The sequence below is a fragment of the Kryptolebias marmoratus genome, linkage group LG11, assembly GCF_001649575.2.
Source record: "Kryptolebias marmoratus isolate JLee-2015 linkage group LG11, ASM164957v2, whole genome shotgun sequence".
NCBI lineage: Eukaryota > Metazoa > Chordata > Actinopteri > Cyprinodontiformes > Rivulidae > Kryptolebias > Kryptolebias marmoratus.
This window is the reverse complement of record NC_051440.1, coordinates 20,261,120-20,286,013: the sequence shown is the minus strand read 5'-3', so window position 1 is coordinate 20,286,013 and position 24,894 is coordinate 20,261,120. Positions and strand designations below refer to the sequence as shown.

Below are 24,894 nucleotides of genomic sequence, written 5' to 3'. Positions count from 1 at the left end.
ATGCCCTTTACCCCTTCAACCAGGCGGAAACCCTAACCCTAGCCCTGACCCAAAATGCCCTTACCCCTTCAACCCTGAGGAGACCCTAACCCTAGCCCTGGGCCAAAATGCCCTTACCCACTTCATCCAGGCGGAAACCCTAACCCTAGCCCTGGGCCAAAATGCCCTTACCCCTTACCCCTTCAACCCTGAGGAGACCCTAACCCTAGCCCTGGGCCAAAAGACCCTAACCCCTCAAACCCTGAGGAGACCCTAACCCTAGCCCTGGGCCAAAAGACCCTAACCCCTTAAACCCAAAGGAGACCCTAACCCTAGCCCTGGGCCAAAAAGGTCCTAATGTCTTCCGAGACTTTTGCTCTTAGGTCTTTGAGTTTTTAAAACTATCTGACTTCAGATTGATGTAGTTAAAAAGTAGTTCCTTTTTCAGCTCAGTAAGTATTAACAACTTTTTCTGACATCCTTATAAATTTCTCTTCATGTTTTTTCACTAATTGGACAATTTAACACCCATCTTACAGAACAGAAACAGACCCTAAAGTAAGATCAGTTCTTAAATTTTAACCAACATACTTTCCCCCCAAGTTTGAAGCTCTGATAAACAGTTTTCAGTAAAAATCAATCAGATTCGTGGATTGAACTGAGATGCAGATTCAGTTGTAAGAGCATTTCAAAGATGCAAAAGATTACTGGCAATTTATGCTTTAAAAACATAAACAAAATGAGATGCTCCAAACAAGTACAATGATCTCTAAAGGGTAAAAAAAATATATATATTTATTTTTTTAACCAAATCACCACACTGGCTGAACAAGGCATGGCACTTCTGTTAGAAACAATACAGAATATAAGACAAAGGTAGCGTAACAAACAGTGAAAGTGACACTGAATATGCAAACAGGATCTGTGATGATACTGACATCTGAATTGTGACCAGACATGAGTTCTATTTTTTGTTCTTCCATGACACTAAGGGCTTGGCAGGCAGTCTCTTGTCTCAAACATGTGTCTCTGAGGCCCACATTAGAAATGCACAACATGTGCCTGATTCCCATCTGTTTGACTTTATGTTTCCTGTGAGAGCATCAGATCTGTAACAGCTGCGTGCGCTGAATTATTTAAAAAAACAGTCTTAACACGAGGATGGCTCTAAGTAGTTAATGTCAAGGAAATAACCATCTTTAAGCTAATTTTGACACAGGACTGTCAAAACAGATTTTTCATATAGCATGGCATGCTGATGTTTTGGATTCTTCACGTTCAGGATGATTCTGAAATGATGTTGGTGTCAGTTTTAGCAGTGATATCTTCATAAGGCCATTAGCATGAGAATCATATAATAAAATGCCAGAAGTTCAGATACAACTTGTTGGTTTTAAATATGGGAGATGACATTGAAAACCATTTTATGTTTCCACCTTTACCGACTTGCCTGTTCTGTGCAAAAGGCAGAGTCAAGTTAAGTCTTTCCCACCTTGTTCTAATTTAAGTTGTTTTTCATATCCTATCACAAACTTTCTCTTTTTCATGTAATTTTTTGAAATGTAAACAAACTCTCAATGACAGGCCCACCTTCACCTGTACTTTCTTCTTCGATGCTTTCAGCTTTTGGGGAGTGCCTCTGAAGTCCTCATTGTCAGCTCCAGCCAGGATCTTTAACATCTCCTTCTCTGTGGGGGGCTTCTTCTTCTCTCTCTTCTCCACGGAGCTGCAAAAGGAGACATAATTCAGAAGAGAGACAAGATGTGCATGTGTGTTTACATGCACCTCTACGAGTACACTGGCAGCGGTGCTTGTGTGCGCAGGTATGCATATGCAAAAGCAGCTCAAAAGCATTTTCCTCAGTCCCAGGGGTAAAACTGGCACTGAGGTGGAGCTCTTTAGATCTTGTACCACAGATATTTCTGGATGCATGAACAGGAATCAAAAATGAAGATAGGGGTGGATCAGAGAGAGCTTCATTGCACCTTGACAGGCTCCCGGACTGTCATGGCTAGTATTAGACAACAAGTTTCAGTTCCAGCTGTTCTTCTGCAGCTTTTTTAAGTCCAATGTTGAATTTGGAATAAAAGAAATTTGCGTTTATCGCAAAAATGCAGTGTGAACGCTGAGTGCTGAAAGGCTGCTCGAATTCGTTGAGTTTTTAAATTTAAAATGAGCAGAAAAATAAGTGAAATGATCAAAATCATAACTAAAAGCTAAAATCACCAAAACAGTACCTAGATGTATAAACTAGCAAAATCATAGCTAAAAGCTAACGTAAGTTAAACTGTACTTAAAATCTAAAGATAGCTAAAAACTAGTAACAACAAGATAAAATTAGCAAAACTTTAACCAGAAGCTAAAATTAGCCAAACTGATGCTAAAAGATAAAATTAGCAAAAATGTAGCAAAAATCTTTAATGAGAAAAGTTGTAGCTAAAAGTTAATCAGAGCATAAGAAATAAAATAATTAAAATATGTTGAAGTAGGTTTCAGAAAACAATGTTTTAAAGGAATTCAGGACATTTCAGTGGGGAAAAAGTTTTGTAAATAAAGTTAAATATTTTAAAAAATATAAAAGTACCAAACCCAAATCAAAGCACATTATTCCCAGCTGATCTGAATGTTCTGATGTTTGAATCGTTAAAATGGTACAAAGTATGTGGAAGTAGTTTGATATGGAAAATTAAAAAAAAAAAAAACAGGAAAACATTTGTCTGAACGTTGAATCAACATTCAAACACTAACTTTTACCTGAGGCACTGTGTGAAAACAGACTGAGCTGTAAGCTTCTTTATATCTATGAATTAGTCCACAAAATGTACCCACAGGATATGGGTAATTAGATTTACTTTCTGCAACAGATTCAGAGGATGGAGACGATACGCTTGTAAACACCAGCATCTACCAGGGCCAAGTTTTTATTTGAATGTAGAAGATATCCATCAAAGTGAATGAAGTGAATTAAAATGGCTCACTTAGTACTCACTGTGAGACTAATTCAAGCTGTCATACTATCATTATGTTGTCAGATTATTTTAATTCCCACAGCAATACTTAATCCAAGCAGTAGGAGGCAGTGGCATGCTGGAAAACCTGGTTAACATTTAGAGCTGGAGTTTAACAGACATCCTTTACCAAATAAACAGATGGCAAAAGGAGATGCATATGTCAACACCCACAACTTAATTGCTTTATAATAGCTATTTAAGCTTTGCTTAAGCTTCCCTGCTGGCACAGAGAAAGTGCTAAATCCACTCCAGAGTGGTTATAGATAAAAGGATCAGAAGTTTTTCTTTTCCTTTCTTTCTGTTTTGCCCATGATGCATGATGTGCCAGCTCAACTGACAGTTTCAAGATGGCCAAACCTTTCAGATTAATGATTGGTCACACACAGGAACTTCAGTCCGCAAGTTTTAAATGAGCATTTTCATCTACCTGAGCACCACATTCTTTTACTATAATTTCAGTTGAACAAATCTAGCTTAGCATCATTAATGTAACTCACGTCACATGGACTTTGTATCATACATTATAAAAAATGCTGCAGGCAATACTGAAGATATGTATTCTAAAACTGAAATAATATTCAACAGATAATGTGAATTCAGCAAAAGTCATTGTGCAGTTTTAATAAACAACAAAGTTACTTTGCATTGTGGTACATAGCACAAAATGCTGTACATTTAAATCAGCACAAACATCAATTTAGTATCATCATGCTTTCTCAGGACAGCTCAGGACCAAACTTGTTTCCAAACAGAAAAAGTATAAAATAAACCTTTTAATAAAAAAATTATAAATTAAAAGCCAGAATTATATGTTTTCTACAGGTTTCATAATTCTATTTACAATTCTTTTTAATATACACTCAGTGGCCATTTCTGTTTAATTGCTTTTTAAAGCAAATAGCTAATCAACCAATCACATGGCAGCAACTTCATGCATTTAGGTATGTGTATGTAATGAAGATGACTTGCTGAAGTTAAAACCGAGCATCAGAATAGAGAAGAGAGGGGATTTAAGTGACTTTGAACATGGCGTGGTTGTTGGTGCCAGATGGGCTGGTCTGAGCATTTCAGAAATTGCTCATTTTCCCACTCAACCATCTGGAGGGTTTACAGAGAATGGTACAGAAAATAGAAAATATCCACTGAGTGGCAGTTGTGTGGATGAAAATGCCTTGTTGATGTCAGAGGTCAGAGTAGAGTGGGCAGACTGGTTTGAGGTGACAGAAAGGCAACAGTAGGTCAAATGACTATTCATTACAACCAAGGTATGCAGAACACCAGCTCTGAAGGCACAGCACGTTGAATGTTGAAGCAGAAGGGCTACAGCAGCAGAAGTCCACTCAGGGTGCCACTCCTGTCAGCTAAGAACAGGAAAGTGGGGCTACAATTTGCAACAAAATTGGACACTAAGATATTGAAAAACATAGGCAGGTTTGAGGGGTCTGGACTCCAGTGGTCTCCACAGAAACAAGATCTCAGTTCATTTAAGCGCCTTTGGGAAGTGGTTAGTGGTTGAACATTTCCAACACTTTGTTGAATTTATGCCACAAAGAAGTAGGGCAGTTCTGAAGGCAAAAGAGGGTCCAACCCAATACCAGCAGCTGTATCTAATAAAGAAGGCGATGAGTGAATATTGTCTAGTGTATCTTTATGTATATAAAACCTGCTTCTCTTTAAGCCTGCATGTATTTGCTGTGATTCAGCCATGTAGTAATACTTTGTGAAGAGCGGAACACAGTCATCATCCAGTGTGAAGGGGGCTTCATGTAATAGCTTGTGTTGCTCATCTTTATCTGGATGAGACAGCATATAGAATTAGATCAAACTCAAGCAGATAAGTATTATTTAAAGTACATCAAATCAGTTTCTTTTGTTTTCCTTTTTTTTCTGAACCATGGAGTCTGAGGTAACCCCTAAACGTCAATGCACTGCAGACTTTTGCACGTTGTGACAGCTTATCTTCTACAATTCTCTCAATTCACTCCACAATGGTGACTCAAGTTTAAATATCTACAGTTCATACAGAGACGGCACTGAGGTCCAGCAGAAACAGAATTTTTTTTTTTCTATATCTTGGTGACAGCAAAGATCACAAAAACTCTATTACAGTATCTTTTGTTTGGCTGAGATCTTTCCCAGACTTTCTTTCAGCATGCAGAGATACTGTAGTTGACACATGACAGATAATTTTTGTTCACAAGAAGGGTTTGCAGAGTTTCTGGGCAAACCACAGGTGAGTATCTAAAATTAGATTGTGTGCAGTTATTTGATGGATTCGCAGTTGTGCGATGTGAAGCGAGATATTAGGAGGCACACAGGGCATTCAATAAAATTTCTAGGTGCTGGTATCTGAAAAAAGGAGCTCATATCGCTCTCTTGGTCAGCGATGGGCTAAAGCTTTTAGTCCAAAACTGGGTCAGACTGTCCCTCTGGGATCTTTGAGGATTTCTGCACCTGGCTGAAAGACTCCACCACAACTGAAGTCTTATGTTCTAACCCAGAGTGCTCTGAAGGAGTGAAAAGATCATCTAAAGGAAACATACACACTGTGATGAGGTAGCCTTACTTGAAAGATGGTGGATTTTTTTTTACACACTTTATTTGATTTTATTTCTTTAGATAATTTCTTAAGTTTGCATTACTGTTGTCTTGTTCAGAAGCTTAAAATGGCAGCCTGGTGGTTTGGTCCCTCAAGTGCTTGAAGTACAAGCAGAAACAGATGATGTTCTGCACAAAAAGATGGCACATTTGGACATTCATTCTTTTATTCTTCGTCCTGCAAGTTCAAAGGCTTGTCTTGTCTTGTCAGAGGGTTCTCCTTATCCAGAACACTTTTTTGATGTCTGGTAAAGTCTTTGAAGAGGTAAAAGAGGAGGAGCAGGAGGAAGACAAGGTCATCTGTTGTTCCATCCAGTCCGTCCACGGCGGCCTGCTGGAGCTCTGTTACCATGATGATTAATCACTACCTGGCTGTTTATAAACACAAAGAGACTACATTTTTGTTGTACAAGTGGGGGACAATTTTCATTGTGTCTTCTTTTGTGTAACCCCTTTCAAATCCATGGATTTCAAAAACCAAAGGAACAGCTAATGCCATGTGTTGTGTTCGGGTGGCAAAACAGGATGCTTAGATTTGTTTTAAGCTTGTATTGATGGACTTGTATTTCTTTATATATGCTTGAGTCTTTGTGTGTCTTGCACTTGTCCTGTTGTAATTGTGTTTGAGTTTGAAGATGTGGGCAGCAGGAAATTATTGTAACTTTTCTTCCTCAGCTCATCTCTTTGAACAATCATTACAAAAGCTCCTGGTCAGTCTCAATCAGACAACTGAAATTAAAAAGCTAATTCACACACCTTCTGTTTGAGATAAAGATTCATCATTGCACTACTGATAAATTTTGGCATTCTTCTCTTGCTTTGAATTTGGATTAATGTCCAGTCCCCATTGCTTTATTTCTGTATTTGTTTGAGGCCTCGATTGGTGAACATTTACTTGCACATACAGCTAAGTGGAATGAAAAGGTTTAGGCCTCATCTGCTTCTGTGACAAGTTTTGTCTTAACTATGACCAAATTCTCTAAAGGCATTGTATTATCTTTTGTATACATTTTCACTTTTTACAGATGGTAATGCTCTGAAGCAAAAGCACTTCATGGTGAGAATAACTTGTAACTTTGTTTCAAGTTGAAGAAAATGATTGGAGTTTGTGTTTTGATTTTTTGATCTTTTCTTACCACAGACTTTAATATCCGTGAGATTATTGAGCTCTGTTGCTCAGACATAAATCTTGCACCCCAATAGATTCATATCTGAGCAATTCTTCAGTCCTTTATCATTCGGTAGTTTATTAAGGCACGTTACTTGGGTTTAAATAAGATATATATGTTTGTATGTTTCCAGTGATCTTATTTGTTCTGTTTCCTAGTAGTTCTGTATTTCTGTAACCTGTTCCTCCTGGCAGTTTGAGGTTTATGTTTTCCTGCTCATAGTTTCCCTCAGCCACTCTGTCTTGCCTTGTCACACTCACCTGTTAGCAGTTTATTATTTACTCACCTGCTAATCACTCCTCCCAGTAGATTTAAGCTTCTTCCTGTCACTTAGTTTCTGTCAGATCCTCAGACATAACTCCCCTGGTCAGTGCTGTGTTGGTGTTGTTGTTGTCACCTGCAACCCTGGGTTTCGTTTTCATGTAATAAATTACTTTTTGCCTGCCTGTCACCTGCTACCTGCACCCTTGCGTCCTCAACCCACTAACCAATAACAAACTGTTACAAGAACAAAAGTCTTTAAGTGCTTCTATTGTTCAAAAACTGAAGCTATATAGAATAGAATCAATAAACCTGTATTGCCTTTACATTTATTGTATAAGCAATAGAATCCCCTAAAAAGTTCAATTCATCAATGCACCTTCTGAGTTTTTTACTAAATGCCATTTATATTTAGTGTTTGGACCTGTATCTCGCCTGCTGCTTCAGGATTCCAACTCCTGAATCTGAATTCTATGATTTTTTTAATTAATCTGAAGTTCTTTAATAATGGAGGGGGAAAAAATCCATTTAGCTAAATGACTAAACACATTCTCTAAAATCTGAGTGATGATAAGTCACAGTGTAAATCAGAATGAAAACAGAAGCTCCATTTCCAGCCTGGTTTTAGCCTGTAAATCTGACTGCACAGGCCCGAGCAATGAACAATTAATCACAGGATACGAAATGTAAATCCGACAAAGTATTTATGAGTTATGCCTCCTGCAGCAAATACACATGTTGGGGTTAGGAAGGTAATTAGTTCAGTAAGCCCTGATACCCACCATAGGAAGTAGATTTTTTTTAGCATCCAGAGAAAAGCCTTTGATGGTAGAACCCAGAAGCTTAAATGAGTAGAAAGTGACTGGAAGCTGCAAACAGGTTGATGCTTCTTTACATCTCTTTTTTTCCTCCATATTTCTCTCCCTCTCTGTTCAGAGTCCTTGATCTCTCTCTCAGAGCACTCAGCATGGCAAATTGCAAAAGGATTTCTTACACCTCTCTCAGCTCTATTATTTAAAAAAAAAAAACAAGACATTCAAGCAGCCAAACTTACTGTAAGTTGCTGCAGCAAAGCCTTTTACTTTCTCACAGATTTGCTAGGTTCCCTGGGTTTGTGCTTCCGCTGCTCGCAGCCTAAATTTCTGCTCTTAAGATATTTTCACTGCAGTCGCTGCTCCCCTCTCAGTGGGATCCAGGCAGTTTGGTGTGCAGAGCTTTATTTGTTCCTCTTTGGTTGGATGATAAAGCACTCAGCTTGAACACCTGCTGGGTTCTGTCTCTGGACAAATAGAGCTCTGATATGTGCAAAGGTTGGCCAGGCTGTTCTGAGTTAGACTCAAACAAAATGATAAAAATGTCCCGTGGGTCGGTTTGTTTGAAGCTCTGCTGCAGGATTTCTGCAGACTAATGTTCCTCAGAGAACATTTTCTGATGAGAAATTCTGAGCAGCTTTTTTTCTGAGGTAAATTTCCTGTTTCCCTGAGTTAATCTTAAAACCCCCAGCAATTCAACAGTTATAAACTTTTAATTGATTTCAGCCTTTGTTGTTGTTGTTGTTTGAGTTTTGTAAAACACAGGAAGAGATGGATATAAAATTAAAGGTCTGTTGTTCCTGGAAGGAATGCATATCGCCCACCACCTTTCATGCCACAGTTTTAGACTAAGATCATCTTATGTTGAGAAATGATAGAATTCAAGTTTTAAACCCTGAAAATAATGTTATACACAGTCTCATGAAATATTGCAAGATTCATTCTTAGAGTATATGTTGTAAAAGACTCAACTCTCACCTACTGTCACATCACATTTCAGCTTAATACCTGTAAAACAGACTGAGTTTGAGGTATTTTTGTGTTGATCAATGTTGATTAGCTGTGGTGACCATTTTGAATTGGGGCAACTCACTGCATTATAATTCATGCAGTGACAGATTCACACACACACATACAAAACTGTTCATCAGTGGGCAGTAAAAGTTATCATCTCCTGGACATGTCCAACTGGAAGGAGACCATGGTAAAGACCCAGGACACGCTGGACAGACTATGTTTCTCGGCTGGCCTGGGAACGCCTTGGAATCCTCCTGGAAGAGCTGGAAAAGATGGCTATGGAAAGACGTGTCTGGGTTTCTTCGCTCAAGCTGCTGCCTCCAACCACTTGCACCGACTCCAGAGCAGGCAGCCGACGATGGATGGATGGATTATTTAAATCTTGATACAGTGGGGAAATACTAAAAGTTTGAGACCAGAAAACTAACCTCCAATAAAGTTTGGAAAAAAAAGACACCACATGTCATGAACGGGGTGGAAGGAGGCGAACCCTGAGCGCAGACTCATGGTGATAAAAAAAAACTAAATTTAGAAATAAAAAGCAAACCCAAAACAAAGGCTGACGTGGCAGCAAAACCTAAACTAAATTCAAAAATATTAACTAAACAAAACATGAACAGACCTGTGACCAGAGATTAACCAAAGGGAGACGAGGAGGCACGAGCAAACAGGGAGGACGGCACATCAGGGAGGCAAAGAATGACAATGAACCAGCAGCTAGTGAGAGAAGTGACTGGGTTTTTAAAGGCAGAGGGTGATTAGTGGAAGTGGGCACAGGTGAGATGATTAAGGAGCTAGAGGCAGGTGTAGATGGGTGAGAATGGGGAAGAGAGAGAGAGTGACTGAGGAAAAGTGAATGTTGGCTGAGGCACAGGGAAGAGACAAAACACAACCAATAAACTATAACTGAAACATGAAGACAAAACATAATTCCAAAACTCAGATTCTAACACCACACTTGCATCACTTTTTCACTTTTGCTAAATTATTATTCTATAGATATATTTTATTATATTTATATTTTCACCAAAGCAGGAGAGATTTCAGGAAGTTTTTTAAATACCAGCTTGTTAGTGTTTAATCTAAAGACACTTTATCACACGTATGAACTTCCCATCATTAATATTCTGTCAGAGGTGACGGGAGGGAATGATTACATGTTACTGTTTGATTTAAGGGAGGCAGAGGATGGAGAGAAGTCAAGACAGACACATCGAGCCCCAGTGGTTTTACTTCTCTCTAATCCTCTTTGTGCTGCACACCTGGCTCGCATATTAATGATGTGACCCAGATTTCTTTCTAAGCACTTTCACTCTCACAAAAACACAAAACATAATGAATGAGTTTTACAATGTGCAACTGTTTCTTTCAACAGTGACTCTGATTAAAGTAGTTTTCCTTCAGTGAATGAATGCAATCTGTGCTTTGACAAAGAGTCACAGGTGTCAAGAAAAAAAAATCTCACTGATGAAGTCCTTGATTTTTTTTTTCCTGCTCCTTGTGGCAGCATCCTCTGAACAAATGCTTCTTAATAAACAAATCTGATGAATACATAATTGTACATGTTTTCAGTTGGTACATCATCAGCTGAGTTATTTTTAAGTTTTCTGTGAGTAGATTCTTCACTTCGTCACAAGGGAGTTTACTCACTACAGTTATGAACAACAACTAAATCCTAGCGGAAAGACAAAATACAGCAGATCTGCAACAAATGTTACAATGTGCAAGTGCGTGTGTTGAGATGGCTGCAGAGAAGCTCAATTTCTGTAAGATTGACTGCATTATATCAATTTTGTGTTGCCTAAGGTTTATTAGCTGTGGCAGCCATCTTGAATTAGATTGACTCCTAAAGTTATCCAGTTGTACATTATTAACTTTCCTGAATGTTTCATAAAATATCAATCCAGTGGTTAATGATATATTTTGCCAACAGACAGAGTTGACTCTGCCCTCACTCATCTGTAAACATTGAGGAAGGATATTTTCTCCTCAAAGGGAAGTTTTATGGGACACAGAGTAGCAGAAAAAAATGTCACTCTGCACTCGTTTAGGAAGGGGGAGTTTCAGCAACACGGGGCAGCTGGAGCTGATCCGGAGGGATGCAGGAGTCAAAACCTCTTAATCCCTGTGACATTTCAGCTCAGACCTCTCATCAAAGCATGTGAGCTGCTGTGCTGCCCAGGAAAACAAAAAAAATCAGGCTGTTTGTGTGAGGATGATGAAAAGAAGGTGAAAGCTGAAGGACAGGAAAACAGACAAGCAGAGGTAAAGTTGAACAGACAGCTGGTGAATGATTTTAAAAAAGATTAAAGTCCCATTGTGTGAATGCTGAGTTAGCATCCACACTATTGTTTTCCTGTTTATTTTACTTTATTTTTTCATTTGTTACTTGCAATCAGACTACTTTATGCTATTTCAGCCATTCACATATCAAAGCGTTCAGCTCATTCAGGGAATGGGTTTAATACTTTTCAATACATTTAACTTTATTGACAAAACTTTTCTCAACAGAAATAAACTGGAATCTCTTCAATTACTCCAAAAACAATGTTCATTTTGACATTTGTTTTTGCATACTTTTTTGCCTTCTTATGTTACTTTTGGCTTTTAGCTCCTGTCTGACACTTTCAGTTTTTAGCTAGCATCTTTGCTACTTTCAGTGTCTAACTAGCCTTTTGCTCCTTTTAGCTTTTAGCTAGTGTTTTGCATTTTTTAGTGTTTTCCTCCTTTAGCTTTTTGCCGGTGCTCGGATTCTTTCTCTTCAGCAAATTTCACTCTGCATTTTGACAGAGAATTTAAATTCTCTCATAAACATGATGAAAACCTGCAGCAGACCTGTGTCTCTTCTCCTGCTTGTCTGCTTCACATCTTTTCTGCTCCAGCTGTGAGCATCACCAGTCTCTCAGACGATGCCCCGTGCATACAGAGTCCCCTGCGATGGCTCGCCCCTCGGCTATCTTCACTACAGCATCATAACTTCAGCTCCACTCTCTCGCACCTGTCACAACCAACTGGGTGCCCTCTCCTCCCTGTGGGCACAGTTTTTGTAACTCCCCATGAAACCAGCAGCTCGTCCACTCCTATCAGCCCCCACCATGTCTGTTCAGATCATTCTGATTCACACCACCTCCTCCTGGCTTCCTGGCTTCAGCCAAGTATGAAAATCCCAGAAGGTGGAGGGAAATGTTTCTGTAGGGTTTTCAAAAAAAAAAAAAGAATGCTTACCTGAAGATTTAAAAATCTTCAGAAAATTTGATTTAATTCCCACTTTTTTAATTGTGCAAGAACTGAAGCTACATACAGTTCAAACCTCAAAAGAGTCGTCAGATTGTCCCGGAGCTGATAAATATGAATCGTACACCTTATAACTCAGCATGTGTGATGAAACAGCGAAAGATTTCCTGCAACAGTCCAAGCAACACCAAAAGTTTTTGTTTTATTTGAGGTTAATCTGAGTTGACAAGATAAGCATTCATTTCAAAAGGCCAAAGATAAAAAGCATCACATTTAATTTTGATGGTTACATTGTTAATCAACTGAAAAGAAAGATTTTTTTTAATGATTTATGGTCCAAATGATCCAGAGGAGTTAGATGGGACAAGTTAAATTGAGATATTTTTGTTAAAGATCAAGCGTTTTACTCTATGATCCGTAAGTCACGACTCTCCACATCTACATTTGATATCAAAACATTGAGCCATGACATTTGGCAACTGTAACATGGACACAACTCATATACTCAACTCTGCTGCTCAACCCACAATTGCATTTCCCTTACAAATGTGCCACTATTTAAATGGTAAATGGCCTGCACTTGTATAGTGCTTTATCTAGTCCAAGGATCCCAAAGCTCTTTACACCACATTCAGTCATTCACCCATTCACACACTGATGGTGGTAAGCTTCTTTGTAGCCACAGCTGCCCTCAAGGGAAATAAACGGGTTTTCCAGCTGTATAAGATTTATTGCCAAGAAGCATTGGTACAACAACGAAACGATCAACCAAACAGAAATTTCCTTACTTTTTGTGCTAAGATGTAGCCCAAAGCTATCTTTAAAACGTGCTGGTGTAGATTCTCAGTCATCAAAGATGTTTTGCTTCCCCTCCGGAGATCTTTCTCAATTCAAATCTGAAGTGTGTGGAGTTCCAAGTTTTAAACTGCACGAGTTGACCCGATATGCAGCTAAATTTACATGCAGATTAATCTCACTCCTCTCCCACTCGAGAGCCATTAGGGTCTTTGTTTGCCTGGCTTACAAGAGCCTTGGTCACAAGCATGAAGGTGTGAATTAGAGTGAAAATGACTGGGTGTCAAGCATAATTCTCCTTCGTAAGTTTTAAAAAGCTGAAATCTGAGACCTCCTGTGTTTAAAGTTGTCTTTTTTTTCCTCATTTGACATGGATGGCCTGCACCTCAAAGACAGGAGACACTGTTCTGAGCATCTTAAAGCTTGCAACTCCAGGCTTTCCAGTTTTGAACTGAGAAAGCTTCCCAAATGGGAGGTGAAACGTCTCCAACTATAGAATAGAAGTTTAGTTGTTTTAAAGTTCCTTGGCTCTTTAAAATGGCATCCACAAAAAAAAGCTAATTCAGACAGTCTGCAGCAATGAGTTTAATTTATTCTAATCACACGGAAGCACTCTGGAAATATAACAGTATTATTGTAAATAACAATGTGGACACATGAAGCTCATTATCATGTTTGCTCTCCTGATTTTAAAAACCTTGCATCAGCAGGAAAGTAAGTACAGCCTTCTTTGTCCTACTTACAGGAAGTTGTGATGAAGTTCCTTTTTATCTTTGACCACAGGGGGGCAGTGTGGCGCATCCGGAGCGGTTTTGCCCTCAAACAAAAGGCTGCATTTTGGGTTTAAATAATTTGTCAGGAGATGTATAAATAATGTGAACAGCTGCAAAGTGTAGAGATAGCTTTGAAAAAAAAAAACTGCCGAAAGGCGATGACAAATTTGTTGAGTTTTAATTTGCACCTTTTTGAACAAAATCACGTTTTGCTTATTCCCTTTCTTCCTCCACCTTTTATTTAAGAACCGTGAAGACGTTTTTAATTCATTTTAAAATCAGCTATTTCTAAGAAATTAAATTGGATACTAACCTACTATTGTAGCAGAAGGATTAATTTTATTTCCCTGTTTTTAATACCTTAAAAAAAATCACTGATCGTAATTAACACGAGGTGTTAAAATCTAGGGAGAAAAAAAAAATAAAAGAATAGGAGTATGGGAGTAAAGCTACACAAGTTTCAGCCTCTGTTATTGGATGATGGATCATACTAGCAGCCCACCAAAGAAACGGTGAGCACAAACGTCGTCCTCCCGCCTCCTCTGACCCTTTCCGGACTTTTAATTGGACGCCGCGCTTGTCAATCCTCGTCCTCCCCAGGTTAGGTTGCTCTGTACCGTTAAGATGCTCAATTGATGGGCGTACGGAGCTGTGCATTGAAGGAGATACCCTTTTTTATGTTTTATTGTGTCACAACTAAACCACGTTCTTCCCTGCCTGCGGCCGGTTTCTCCGCCTGAAGATCAGCTGTTTCACCTCCTCCTCTGCGCCGCTTGACGAGCGGGTCTGACGATGAGAATGCTGCCGTAAAAAAGGGTAAAAAAAAAGAAAAAAAAAAAGCTCATGACAGAACAACACAAGGAAGAGCATCGCGGCTAGCGGCACATATCAGTGCTGATTAGTTTAATTCCGGCGTTTTGTTTGTTTGTTTGTTTTTTTTTTCCTCGGACGCATGGAGGCGGACTCGGACACTTTGGGAGGATCGCACCTGCCATGAGGAAAAACATGGATCTCTGCTCCCCGGACCTCAGATCGGACAGTCGGACCTGAGGGACCTGCCGCCATGGAGCCTTAACAGTTTCAATCCGTACGTGGCGTGTTGTTTACCCAAACCCACCCGAGTGGAAGGATGACAGCTGATCGCTCCTCCTCTCCGTGGACTCGGATAAAAACGCGCTCCGTCTGAAAGTCTTCCCTCAGCTGGAACAAAGGATGGAGCGCAGAGGGCTGTGACTCCGCATCCCTCATCAGGTGAAATGTTCCACCGAAACCGGCTCTCTCATCCACTCATTTAATTTGGTAGGGAAGGCAGAAGAAGAAGAAGTAGAAGAAGCGCACACCCATTAAGAGAAAGCTCTGTATCTCCATGATGTCTCCTCCTGCTCCTGCGCGCTAACCTCCTGACCGGCGGGGATGATCCTTGAGGAGCAGATGAAATAATCAGCGTCGCGGTGTCAGCAGGGGCTTGAGCTGCAGGGGATTTGTGTAGATTATCGCTAGAGTGCTATTTGTCCCCCCTCCCGGTCACACTCTTAGCAGAACTTAGCGGATTTTGAGCTGCAGCCTTTTCACTGCTTTCTGTAAACTCCCAGCTGCCTGTTTCTAAACAGCAGTAAGTAAAAAATAAAATAAAAAAAAATCTGCATCCAACAGCAATGCCTTCCATGAAGGTGCTCGGACCCGGATTCGGAGCCGAGGACGGATGTGGGGGGATGAGACGCGCCTCAGGGCTGTAGTCGCCGCTCCGTGTTTACGCGCAGCCCGCCTCCCCCCGGGATGCCGTCCGCGTGAAGCGGAGAGCTGCTCCGAACCTCAGCAGCGCCCGCCACAGCCTCCGCATCTCCCCGGGACTTTCTGTGACTCTCTACCGGGCGGCCACCGGAGGATGTGTCAGCCAGGATGCTGCGCTTCCCCGTGAAGAAGATCCGGAAGCAGTTCAAGCTCCTGCTGCTGCTGGTGCTGCTCACCTCGGCCGTGTGGTTCACCTACCTGCACATCAACCAGGGCAAGACCATCAAACTGCACTTCAACTACGGAAAAGGTAGGAAACCTGTCGAATCCCCCCATTCATCCTTCCGTTTACACTTTTTTTTATTTGGAGGTTTGAGCTAACGTAACTTAAAAACAATAAAATGAATTTTTGAGGAACTAATAAGATAACTTATACTCTGAGTTCTAAGTGATTCCGCAGGATCTTTGTTTTAAACTTTGGCATCAACTATTGGAATCAGCGTCTGCTTGTCTGTTTGTTAGCAAAATATCTCCCGAACCACCAGATGGAGCTAAGTGAAACTTTCAGGATATGATTGTTAGATTTACCCCAACAGCTGATTAACTTTTGGAGTCCATCCAAGTCAAAATGGCCACCACAGGCAATTGATCTTAGAAAACACAAAAATGTTTATAACTCTGATGAATTTACTGATTTGTTTGCTCAAATTTGGTGTAGTTATAGCTGAAAGTTGTTCACCACACATACCCCATGTGCTGTATGTTGTGCAGTGTCCTTGCTTAAAATCTAAGCACTGAGTTTTGGGGGTCAACCCTGTTTGTCTGTTAGCAAAATAGCTCACGAACCACTGGTCAAATCTTAATTAAACTCTCAGAAAGTAATCATTGGATCTATATCTACAACTGATTTAGTTTTGGAGTCAATCCAATTTAAGATGGCCGCCACAGCTAATAGAACTTATCAAATACAAAAATGGTTATAGCTTAGTCAGTTTAACAGACGGAGCTAAAACTTGATGTGGTAGAAGCTGAGAGTCATTCATAGCACATACTCTGAGAGCAATTAAATCTCACCCATCTTAGGAGGTGGACAATATGCTGTCTTTTAAAGTTTTTTTAAGTTGTAACATCAAAGAATTATTTGCTGCATGGATTTTAAAAAAAGTTGTCTCATAAAACATCAGCCCCACAGTTGCGCACATTATATTCCTTCATGTGTGCTGAGTTGGACCTGAAATTACTGCCAGAAGAAGCAACAAAGAGAGGCTGCATGTCTCATGAATTAACAATAGTTTCCTCCTTCAGGCTAAGTAAAGAGCATCGGCGTTCAGGGGCAGGACGAAAGCCCGCCTGTCGCTTTCCACATTAATAATCAAAGGGCTCTTCATGAAATGTGGCATCAGAGGTCTCAGGCGTGTCAGTCATCCTAAAAGGTGGGCCGAGGTAAATTTCCACCTGCTGCTTTAAAAAAAAAAAAAGAACTTTCACCAAAACCCTGACTGCTTTACTTCGCTGTGCAGAGGAGATGATTGCGCAGAGAATCACGGGAATGGCTGATATTAAGTTAAAGTACTTCCCAGTGCAGTTTTAACTATATACTCCCATCTCCTGCAGCTGTCAGTGTAAGATGATACCTAATGATTATGATGTCCTTGAAGAGTGTTTACCACACACACACACACACACACACACACACACACACACAGCTGACTGACACATAGAGATCATTTCTTTGTCTGTGATCCCAACGCTGGAGTTTTCCTAGCAACAGGACTAGATATAGTTTACTGATGACGAGGGTCCTGAATCATATTTTGCTGCGAGGTTGTGACAGGATTTTGCAGATTCCTATTCAGGATACATAAAGGGCAGAGATTTTTTTGATAAAAGGGAGAAAATCTAGACTTATTGCAGGGTAATCTTATACTGTACGGTCATGTTTTCTCTTCTGCACACATCCATGAATGGCCACGCTCCGTTCTCCTGCGGTTCCATCTTTTTAATTGTTTTGATTCTGCATTTTAACGGGCTCACAAATTCCGTGTCAACATGCACGACCGTCTCCAAAAGCACGCTGATGTTTGTGACAGCATTCATTTTGAGGATTCCTCTAAAAGCCGGTCCTTGTGACTCATCCGCTGAGGAAGGAAGCTGTTATGTTGTGCCGTGCAGGCCGGTGTTTCTAGTTGACTGTCATCCATTTGGCAGACATCTGAGCAGGTCAAATCATTTAACCCCTTATGAATAACACGGCGTCTCTTGGACGAAGGCTTTCTAAGTGAGGTGTGGCGGTTGCTGAAGCTGAAATTTGTGAATATTCATCTTAGGGTGGAAGTTTTTTTTTTTCTGCCGCACAATAATCTTTGTTGATTCTTGGCTCTTAATGTGGAGCAGGTGGAAATTATGTTATTTCCCTTTTGGCTCGAGTCTTCAATTATTTGAATATTCAATTAAAATTTGTCAAAATTTGTTCTGATTTAGGAGAAAATTAAATTTAGTGTAGACAAATTCTTTTCTTGAGCATACAAGATTTGCAGAATTTCTTAAAAGTTTTTCTGAATTTGGATGCAGCATCAAATGGAAAGTGTTTTTTTTTTTCTTCTCTTCTTTTTTTACTGGTGTATCTAGCCTCAACTAAGCCTTAGAATGAAATCCTCTGGACTTTTTCTGACAGGTGACCTTTTCCAAACTGTAAATCAGCCATGACACTGCCTATTCAGATGATGATTCACATACTACATGTAGTGGAAGTCGTGTGATTAACATCGCTTAACATACTTAGTTGAAAAGGCCAACGGAAGCGTCGTTATTCATGGTCATATGTGCTAATTTGTCTCGCTGCACCCTGATATGCAGAGAAATCCTTCACAGAGAAGTCACGTCTGACCGTTTTGCTTCAGATTTGTCATCATTCAGAGCGCCAAGCCAGCCGCAGCTGTGTGGAAAAGGGCCATCACTTTCTGCCACTAAATAATTCAGGACAGGATGAAGCCGTGTGATAAACTGGTGATAGAATAGTGATGGGCAGACAAGTCACCGTTTTTATGATTTGATAGCAGGTAGAGGGAGAGCTGTGGGAGAAGTAGCGGCACATGAACAGCAGATTGTGAGCTGAAGACTCAACTTTTAATGCACTTTTTCCTAAACTCTAGTCAGTTCCTATAATGAGAAGCTTTTTTGCTTAAAGAAAAAAAACCTTTTTGTCACATCCTAAGAGAGTGTGCAAACAATATTTAGCTATTTGTGTCAATGACAAAAATAGGTCAGTTAAAAATAGAAATGATAAAATTAGAAACACTTTTTTGGGTCATTTATGAATGTTTAATCTGAAGCCCAGGTAGCGATTGCACCTATGATGGTGGAGAGATCCAAAAAGAGGTAATTAAACAGTTTTCTGATTGCACGCTGGCCAGCCTGGCCTTATTTAATCAGAATTTCAATGAGGAAGCGTGTTGGCAGGCGGTGCTCCGGTGCATTTTAGATGAGTGCCACATTTCTGTGGCCACCCAGTTTTACAGCAGCTCTCCTGTTTTCCTGAATCAACAGGTCCACTGAGGAGGAAAAAGGCTGGCCTCTGCATACAAGCCTCTATTGATTAACTCTGATTACACACATGTAGGCACGCACATGTGCATGCACTCAGCCACCCCTCCCCCCCCACAAGCACACAAATGCGCCGCTTTTATTTATCAAATAACTCAAAATACTTTCCTGTCATCACCACTTTGAAGCAGGGGGGTGGAAGTCGGAGAGGGGAAGTCTCAGGGGCCTCAACAGATTGGTTGCTCGGTTGCCCATGGAGACAACATATGGGAGAGGAGCATGGAGTGACTGAAGCTTATTTTATCAACACCAGAGCATTCGTAGGTTCTGATGAAGCATGAAGTCATTAAATATCTACAAAGAATATAAGGATAACAGAACGAATCGACACAGAATTGTGTTTTTGCTTTTATAGAGACAGAGATGCTCACATGTTTACATCCAAACACCTGGACGTAGTTTGTTTGACATAAAGTTGGACTTGGCTCGGTGCAGAATTTCATCAGGCTGGTTGGCTGTCATGGTAACCAGGCCCTGTGATGTCACTCACCCTAATTTTAGCTGTTGTGGTTTTCATGGTTTGTTTAGTTTTTGTTTTCCTGCTTTAGCTCAGCCAGAATCAATCTTCCAGTAAGCAGGTAACAGATCTGACCCTCGTGTCTACGTAAGTGCTTAAACACAAGCGGAGCACCTTTTTATGTTATCATTTATTCATGCAACGGTGAGTATGGTCAATTAGCTTCTCATATTTGTGAATTATGCAGCTGCACTCCTTGATTCTCGCTCACGGAGGAAGAAAGCGCCAAACAAACAGACATAAACACTTCATGTTTAGCAAAAAGAAACAATTCCAAGCAAGTCGTGTTTTTTTTTTTTACATCTCAGATGTGTTTTATGGTCACATTTAGATTTAGCAGAGCCCGACGAGGGTGCAATCTGCAAGTCTGCATCGACAAAGTGGTTTGGATGGGTTAAAGCAGGGATTTGTGACAACCCAGCTGCGTGGTGTGGTTTTTACAGATTGCCTCCACTTAAAAATTCTAGAGGTTTATATCACTGTGGAAGAGCTCTGGTAATCAGATGAAAATTGAAAGAAAAAGTGCTTCTCATCAGAAGAAATCCTGAAATGAGTGAATTGCAGCTGAACTAATGTTGTCATTTACATTCTTTAGAGGCATACTGTTTGACTGGCTTGAGAAATATTTCTATTTCTGGGAGAGAACATATATCCTATTCCACGTTATGACTGCAGAGACCTGGATGTTCGCTGTGACCATAAAATTGAATCTTCTAATCTGTGCATCTGTCTTTGCTATCATTGAAAAAGAATTAAATATAACAAGGCCCCCCATTGTGGATAATTCATTTGAAGTGCCTGACGTCTTATTTCATTTAAAGGGTTGTATCATAAATGTGTGCGCATGCAGCAGTCGGGTTTATTGTTGGCTTGTGTCTCGGGATCTGGTTTTGGGCACCATCACAGACTCAGCCATGAATCTGCCCTGCAGCTTATCTGACCAACACAATAAATCTTTCTGGTAATTCCACAGCGAGGATGAACAATGTCCCCACGGCAACTCGCACAGCATCCTGAGCAGGATGCTGAAGGGAGCGCATGGTGGAGGTGGAGACAATGGACAGATTAAGAGGGGGAGATGATGCCTCCTGCTTTTCTTCTCTGCACGTGTTCACATTTTATTGTGTCAGGTTTTTGAATTATCTCTTTCCTTTATGCACGACTAAACTCCTTCTTTTGGTTGTTTGTGTTTCCTGCCTCATGGTAAAGCCACTGCTCTGAGCTGCTGGACATAATTATTGCCCGCCACCAAAGTTAGGGTGGAAGAATAAGGCTTTTCTTGTGTCTGTGTGTGTGTTCATTGGTCTGTACTGTTAGGAAAATATCTCACAAACACCTGAAATTCTTAGAACGTAATCATTGGATGAGCATCAACGACTGATTTTTGGAGTTCTCCTTTTGGAGTCAATCCCATTGCCAACACAGCCAAACAACTTTAGCAGATACAAAAACTAGTTATAACTCAGCCAAGTTGACAGAAATCCAGCTTAAATTTGGTACGGTAGTATCTGAGACTGATCCCTTCTATGTACCCTAAATACTAACTTATTGAGGGAGATCTGTGTTTAAAACTATGCCATTAAATATTAAAGTCAATTCTATCTGTTTGTTGGCAACATGTCTCATGAAACACTGGATGGATTTTAATGAAACTCTTAGAAAGCAATCATTGCTTGTACAACTACAACTGATTATATTTTGCAGTCACCCCACTCTAAGTTGGCCACCAAAGCCACTGACCTTACAAAAAACAATATTTGCTGCTACTTGTAGAAATATTGACCTAAAATTAGGTAAGAAAGTAGCTGAGAGTCATTCCCATCACATAATCTAGACACTACACATTGCACAACGTCTTTGCTTAAATATGATAGATATGCATTCCTCCAAGGGATGCTAGGCCTTTATTCTAAGAGTGCTCTAAATCCTTTCACACTCAGGATTGGTTACATTCACATCCCCACTGTGCATTCCATGACTCATGAGTGGTGCATGGAATAATAACAGATGCAGTAAGAGGATTGAGAGATGGATAGAGGCCGGGTTGGAGGGGCAGCAGCAAAAAAACATCAGAACATAACAAGTCCAGAGTGTGTTGACCTCAGGGTTAATGAAATTTGAGTTGACCTGCCTAACAAGCCACCATCAATGTACCAGCTCTTCCCCCCGTGCAGATGACTGCTCTGGCCCGACGCCACAGCCTCGCCGCAGGAGATTTGTAAGGGAGCGAAACAGAGGGATTTTGTGCGAACGAGAGCACTTGTGTAAGTGCGATGTGGTTTTGTTTGTGTGTTTGTGAGCGCACACCTTCCCTCTCTCGCTGCCGTCTGCACTTTAGGCCCAGCGTTTAGCCGAGCAGAAAAGGAAGCAGCTGAATGATGACACTGTCTGCCCCCTGGCACGCGCGCTGTGAACATTCGGCGAGGAGCGGTGGGGACAGAAGAAGGACACCCTTCTCACTCAACAGGTGGGACATGCAGCAGGATGCATCAGGATAGGATGTGGCTGTGTCTCGTGATAAGCCCCCCCCCATCAGAGTCATCAGCCTGTTCGTGTTGTGGATGGAGCTGTGCACAGATTAGATGAAGCTAACTGTAGAAAACTGTTCAGGTGCAGCTACAGCAGGATGTCTAATAATGCAGCAATCACATTGTTAAACAATGCCATTAAGATTTAATTAAGGCCAATTTCCTCAGCAGAGAGTCATAAAAACCCTCACATTTATTAGGACACTGCTGGGAGACACAGAGGAGGGGAGTGAGTGTCAGAAGGTGGAGGGAATGTGTTTCACAAAGTAGAAAATTGTGCAAAGCAGAGCGACAAAAGTCAGGCAGGAGTATTGACTGAAGACGGCCCTGATCCCTGTCATGATGGGATTTGTCAGTTTCCCTATACTGTGACTCTTTTTTTTTTTTGCTCTTTACTCCCCACCTCTGCAGTGGGATTTTCTTTCATAGGGGTTTGTGTGCAGCATGGGGCTGTATCAGCTCCGGTATTATCTTACAGTAAGTGATCCAGACCTTGTGGGATTTCAATCAATCATGAAAGAGTGGATGTCTGTGTGCTGCCTGCTGCACAGAATGAGCTTTTCTGTAGTGGCAGTAAATGGAAAAGGTCACCTCTCTCCTTGGCTATGCGCTGGTTCGCAACAAAGAAAGAGAAAGGATCAGAGGACAGAAACAGATAAACCTCTGAGACGCAAGAGCCTGGCTTTTGGCGAACAGAGGTGTTGGTTGCATTGTAATCAGCTTTGTGGATTTTTTATAGCCCTGCTGAAAAGCCACAAAAGAGGAAGCACTTGATATAAAACGGTAAACTGACCGAAAGTTGCCTGTCCCCGTGCGCATCTCCCTGCCTTGTTTTCACACTTGTTCCCTTTTCACCGCTCTTTTGAAATCACTCTAATGCACCCTGTTACTGTACATTTATGAATATTTACACATTATGTTGGAGCTGTAGGTGGAATAGGAATTCATCTCTTTATGAATCCTGACTGAGTAAAATGAGGGGGAGAGCTTCAATGTTTCTCCTCGCTGACATTTAAAGGCTTTTTTTTTACTAACATTTGTGACTGCCATTTAAGTAAATCTGTCTTTTTTATGATTTGTGATGTATCTGAAGTGATAAAAGTTTAAGAATTTGGTGATAAGATTATCTGCTGCTTTATAGTTGATCTAACAAAGCTGCCCTTTTGGCAACATCCACATGTAAAAGTTTTTTTTTTTTTGTATTTTTGGTTAAAGTTTCTTGTTGCGGTGTAATGAAGATGGATTAAAAAAAAGAAATCATAAAGCAACAAAAACATTTTTTTTCCATATCAATGGCTAATGTATCTTTAAATTAAAAGTTTTAAAGCAATATTTGTGACTGGATGCCAACTACCACGTGTGTTTCTTTAGCTATAAAAGCAACCAAAATGACTGAGAATAGGTCAATAATGTAGACATCCATAGTAGAGATGTTTAAGATCAAGAGGCTGGACAATTTTCACGCTCTGGTGTGTATTTACTCTCAGATTTGCTGAGTAAAGTATGCAGCTAAAAGTTCTTTGTTTACATTGAGTGTGGACCTGCAATTCAGAATCACATATATCTGGAAAACTACTGGAGCAAACCTTTCCAAACTGCACCATTTCATATAGTTCAGGATAACCTTTTAGTGTTTGATTTCATAGTTTGCAATGAGTACCTGTAGGCTGACTTCCATAAACCACATTTTCTAATTTTGACAAATATGCCGCAACACTTTTATTCTATCTCCGATTTCCAATTCTCTTTGAGTCTGAATGTGTCAGCATTTATCTAATTTTTCTGCACAAAGCATCGCAGACTAAAGCTTTAGAAAGTGAGGACAAGAGCTGCAGTTTGTCATTTCTTTGTGTCTCAAAGGCCAAGCTTGATTAGCATGTGAGCTGCTTTGTGAAGGAGCACGGAGTCGCTCTCTGAGGGCTGTCAAACACGGCTCCCTTTTTTCTGTCCTCGCCAGTCATGAGGAAAGGTATTCAAGAGACAAGGAAAGTTTCCAGTTTACTTTGGAGCTCTGTTTGTGTTTGTATAACTGCACAAACTGGCTTTGAGTGGAATATCAGTGGAGTGAGCTGAATTTTGAACAGCTTTCCACTAATGTCATTAGGTTTTGTATGTATGATATTATGCAGCGTTTCTTGCTGTTTTTGTTATGTTGTCAGAATGTAAAGATGGCTGATTCAAATATTGAACAAAAACTTATAGTTGTGGGTTTAAAAAAAGAAGTCAGTGATTGTGTGTGTATATGTGTATATAAAAAGAAATCAGTTGGTCCTTGATCTTTGCCTGTTTCTGTCTCACAAAGATTTTCTGTGAACGTTTTGTGTATCAAGTATTAAATAACTTTGACCTGTATCTGAAAGAACAAGCTACACAAACATCATTTGCATCGAAGCACAAACGGTCCAGACAATATCTCTTCTTTGTTACTTACTAAAAGCAAAACTGAGCTAAAATGCTTTATTTAGCAGCTTTTATGCACATTAATCAAGTTACTTCTCAAGTAAACAGCGAGCAGTATTTATAAGAACTGATGTTGAGCTTATTTTGATAAAAAAGCACTGAAGTTTGTATCATTAAAATTTATCTTTCTATTTCTAGTTGTTCTATTAAATAAAGTACACATTTTGTGTTTTATGTGATTGTTTTGATATATTATTATTCTAATCTGAATTACTTTCAGATGCATTACTTTTTATTAAATGGACAGTAACTAAACATGTCGCTTTTTTGTCTGAATGCGTCCTTTGTGCTGCAGCAGTCACATTACCAGGCAGGCACACTAGCAGTGATTTGATGTTTGATCATCCATTCAAAAGGATCCAACCAAATGCACTGTCAAATTGATAAATAACAGCGCTGTCCAATC

At 40.2% G+C, this 24,894-nt stretch overlaps 1 protein-coding gene across 1 annotated transcript in view; it reads left to right on the top strand.

Moving 5' to 3' along the window:
• Positions 1-14,262: 14,262 nt before the first annotated feature.
• The window catches only part of b4galnt4a (beta-1,4-N-acetyl-galactosaminyl transferase 4a), a 128,882-nt gene continuing 118,250 nt past the window's right edge, over positions 14,263-24,894 (top strand). The window contains exon 1 of the mRNA XM_037978425.1: positions 14,263-15,690. Within this exon, the coding sequence (XP_037834353.1) occupies positions 15,549-15,690 (142 nt within the window). The 5' untranslated portion in view covers positions 14,263-15,548. The remainder of the gene's footprint in view (positions 15,691-24,894) is intronic.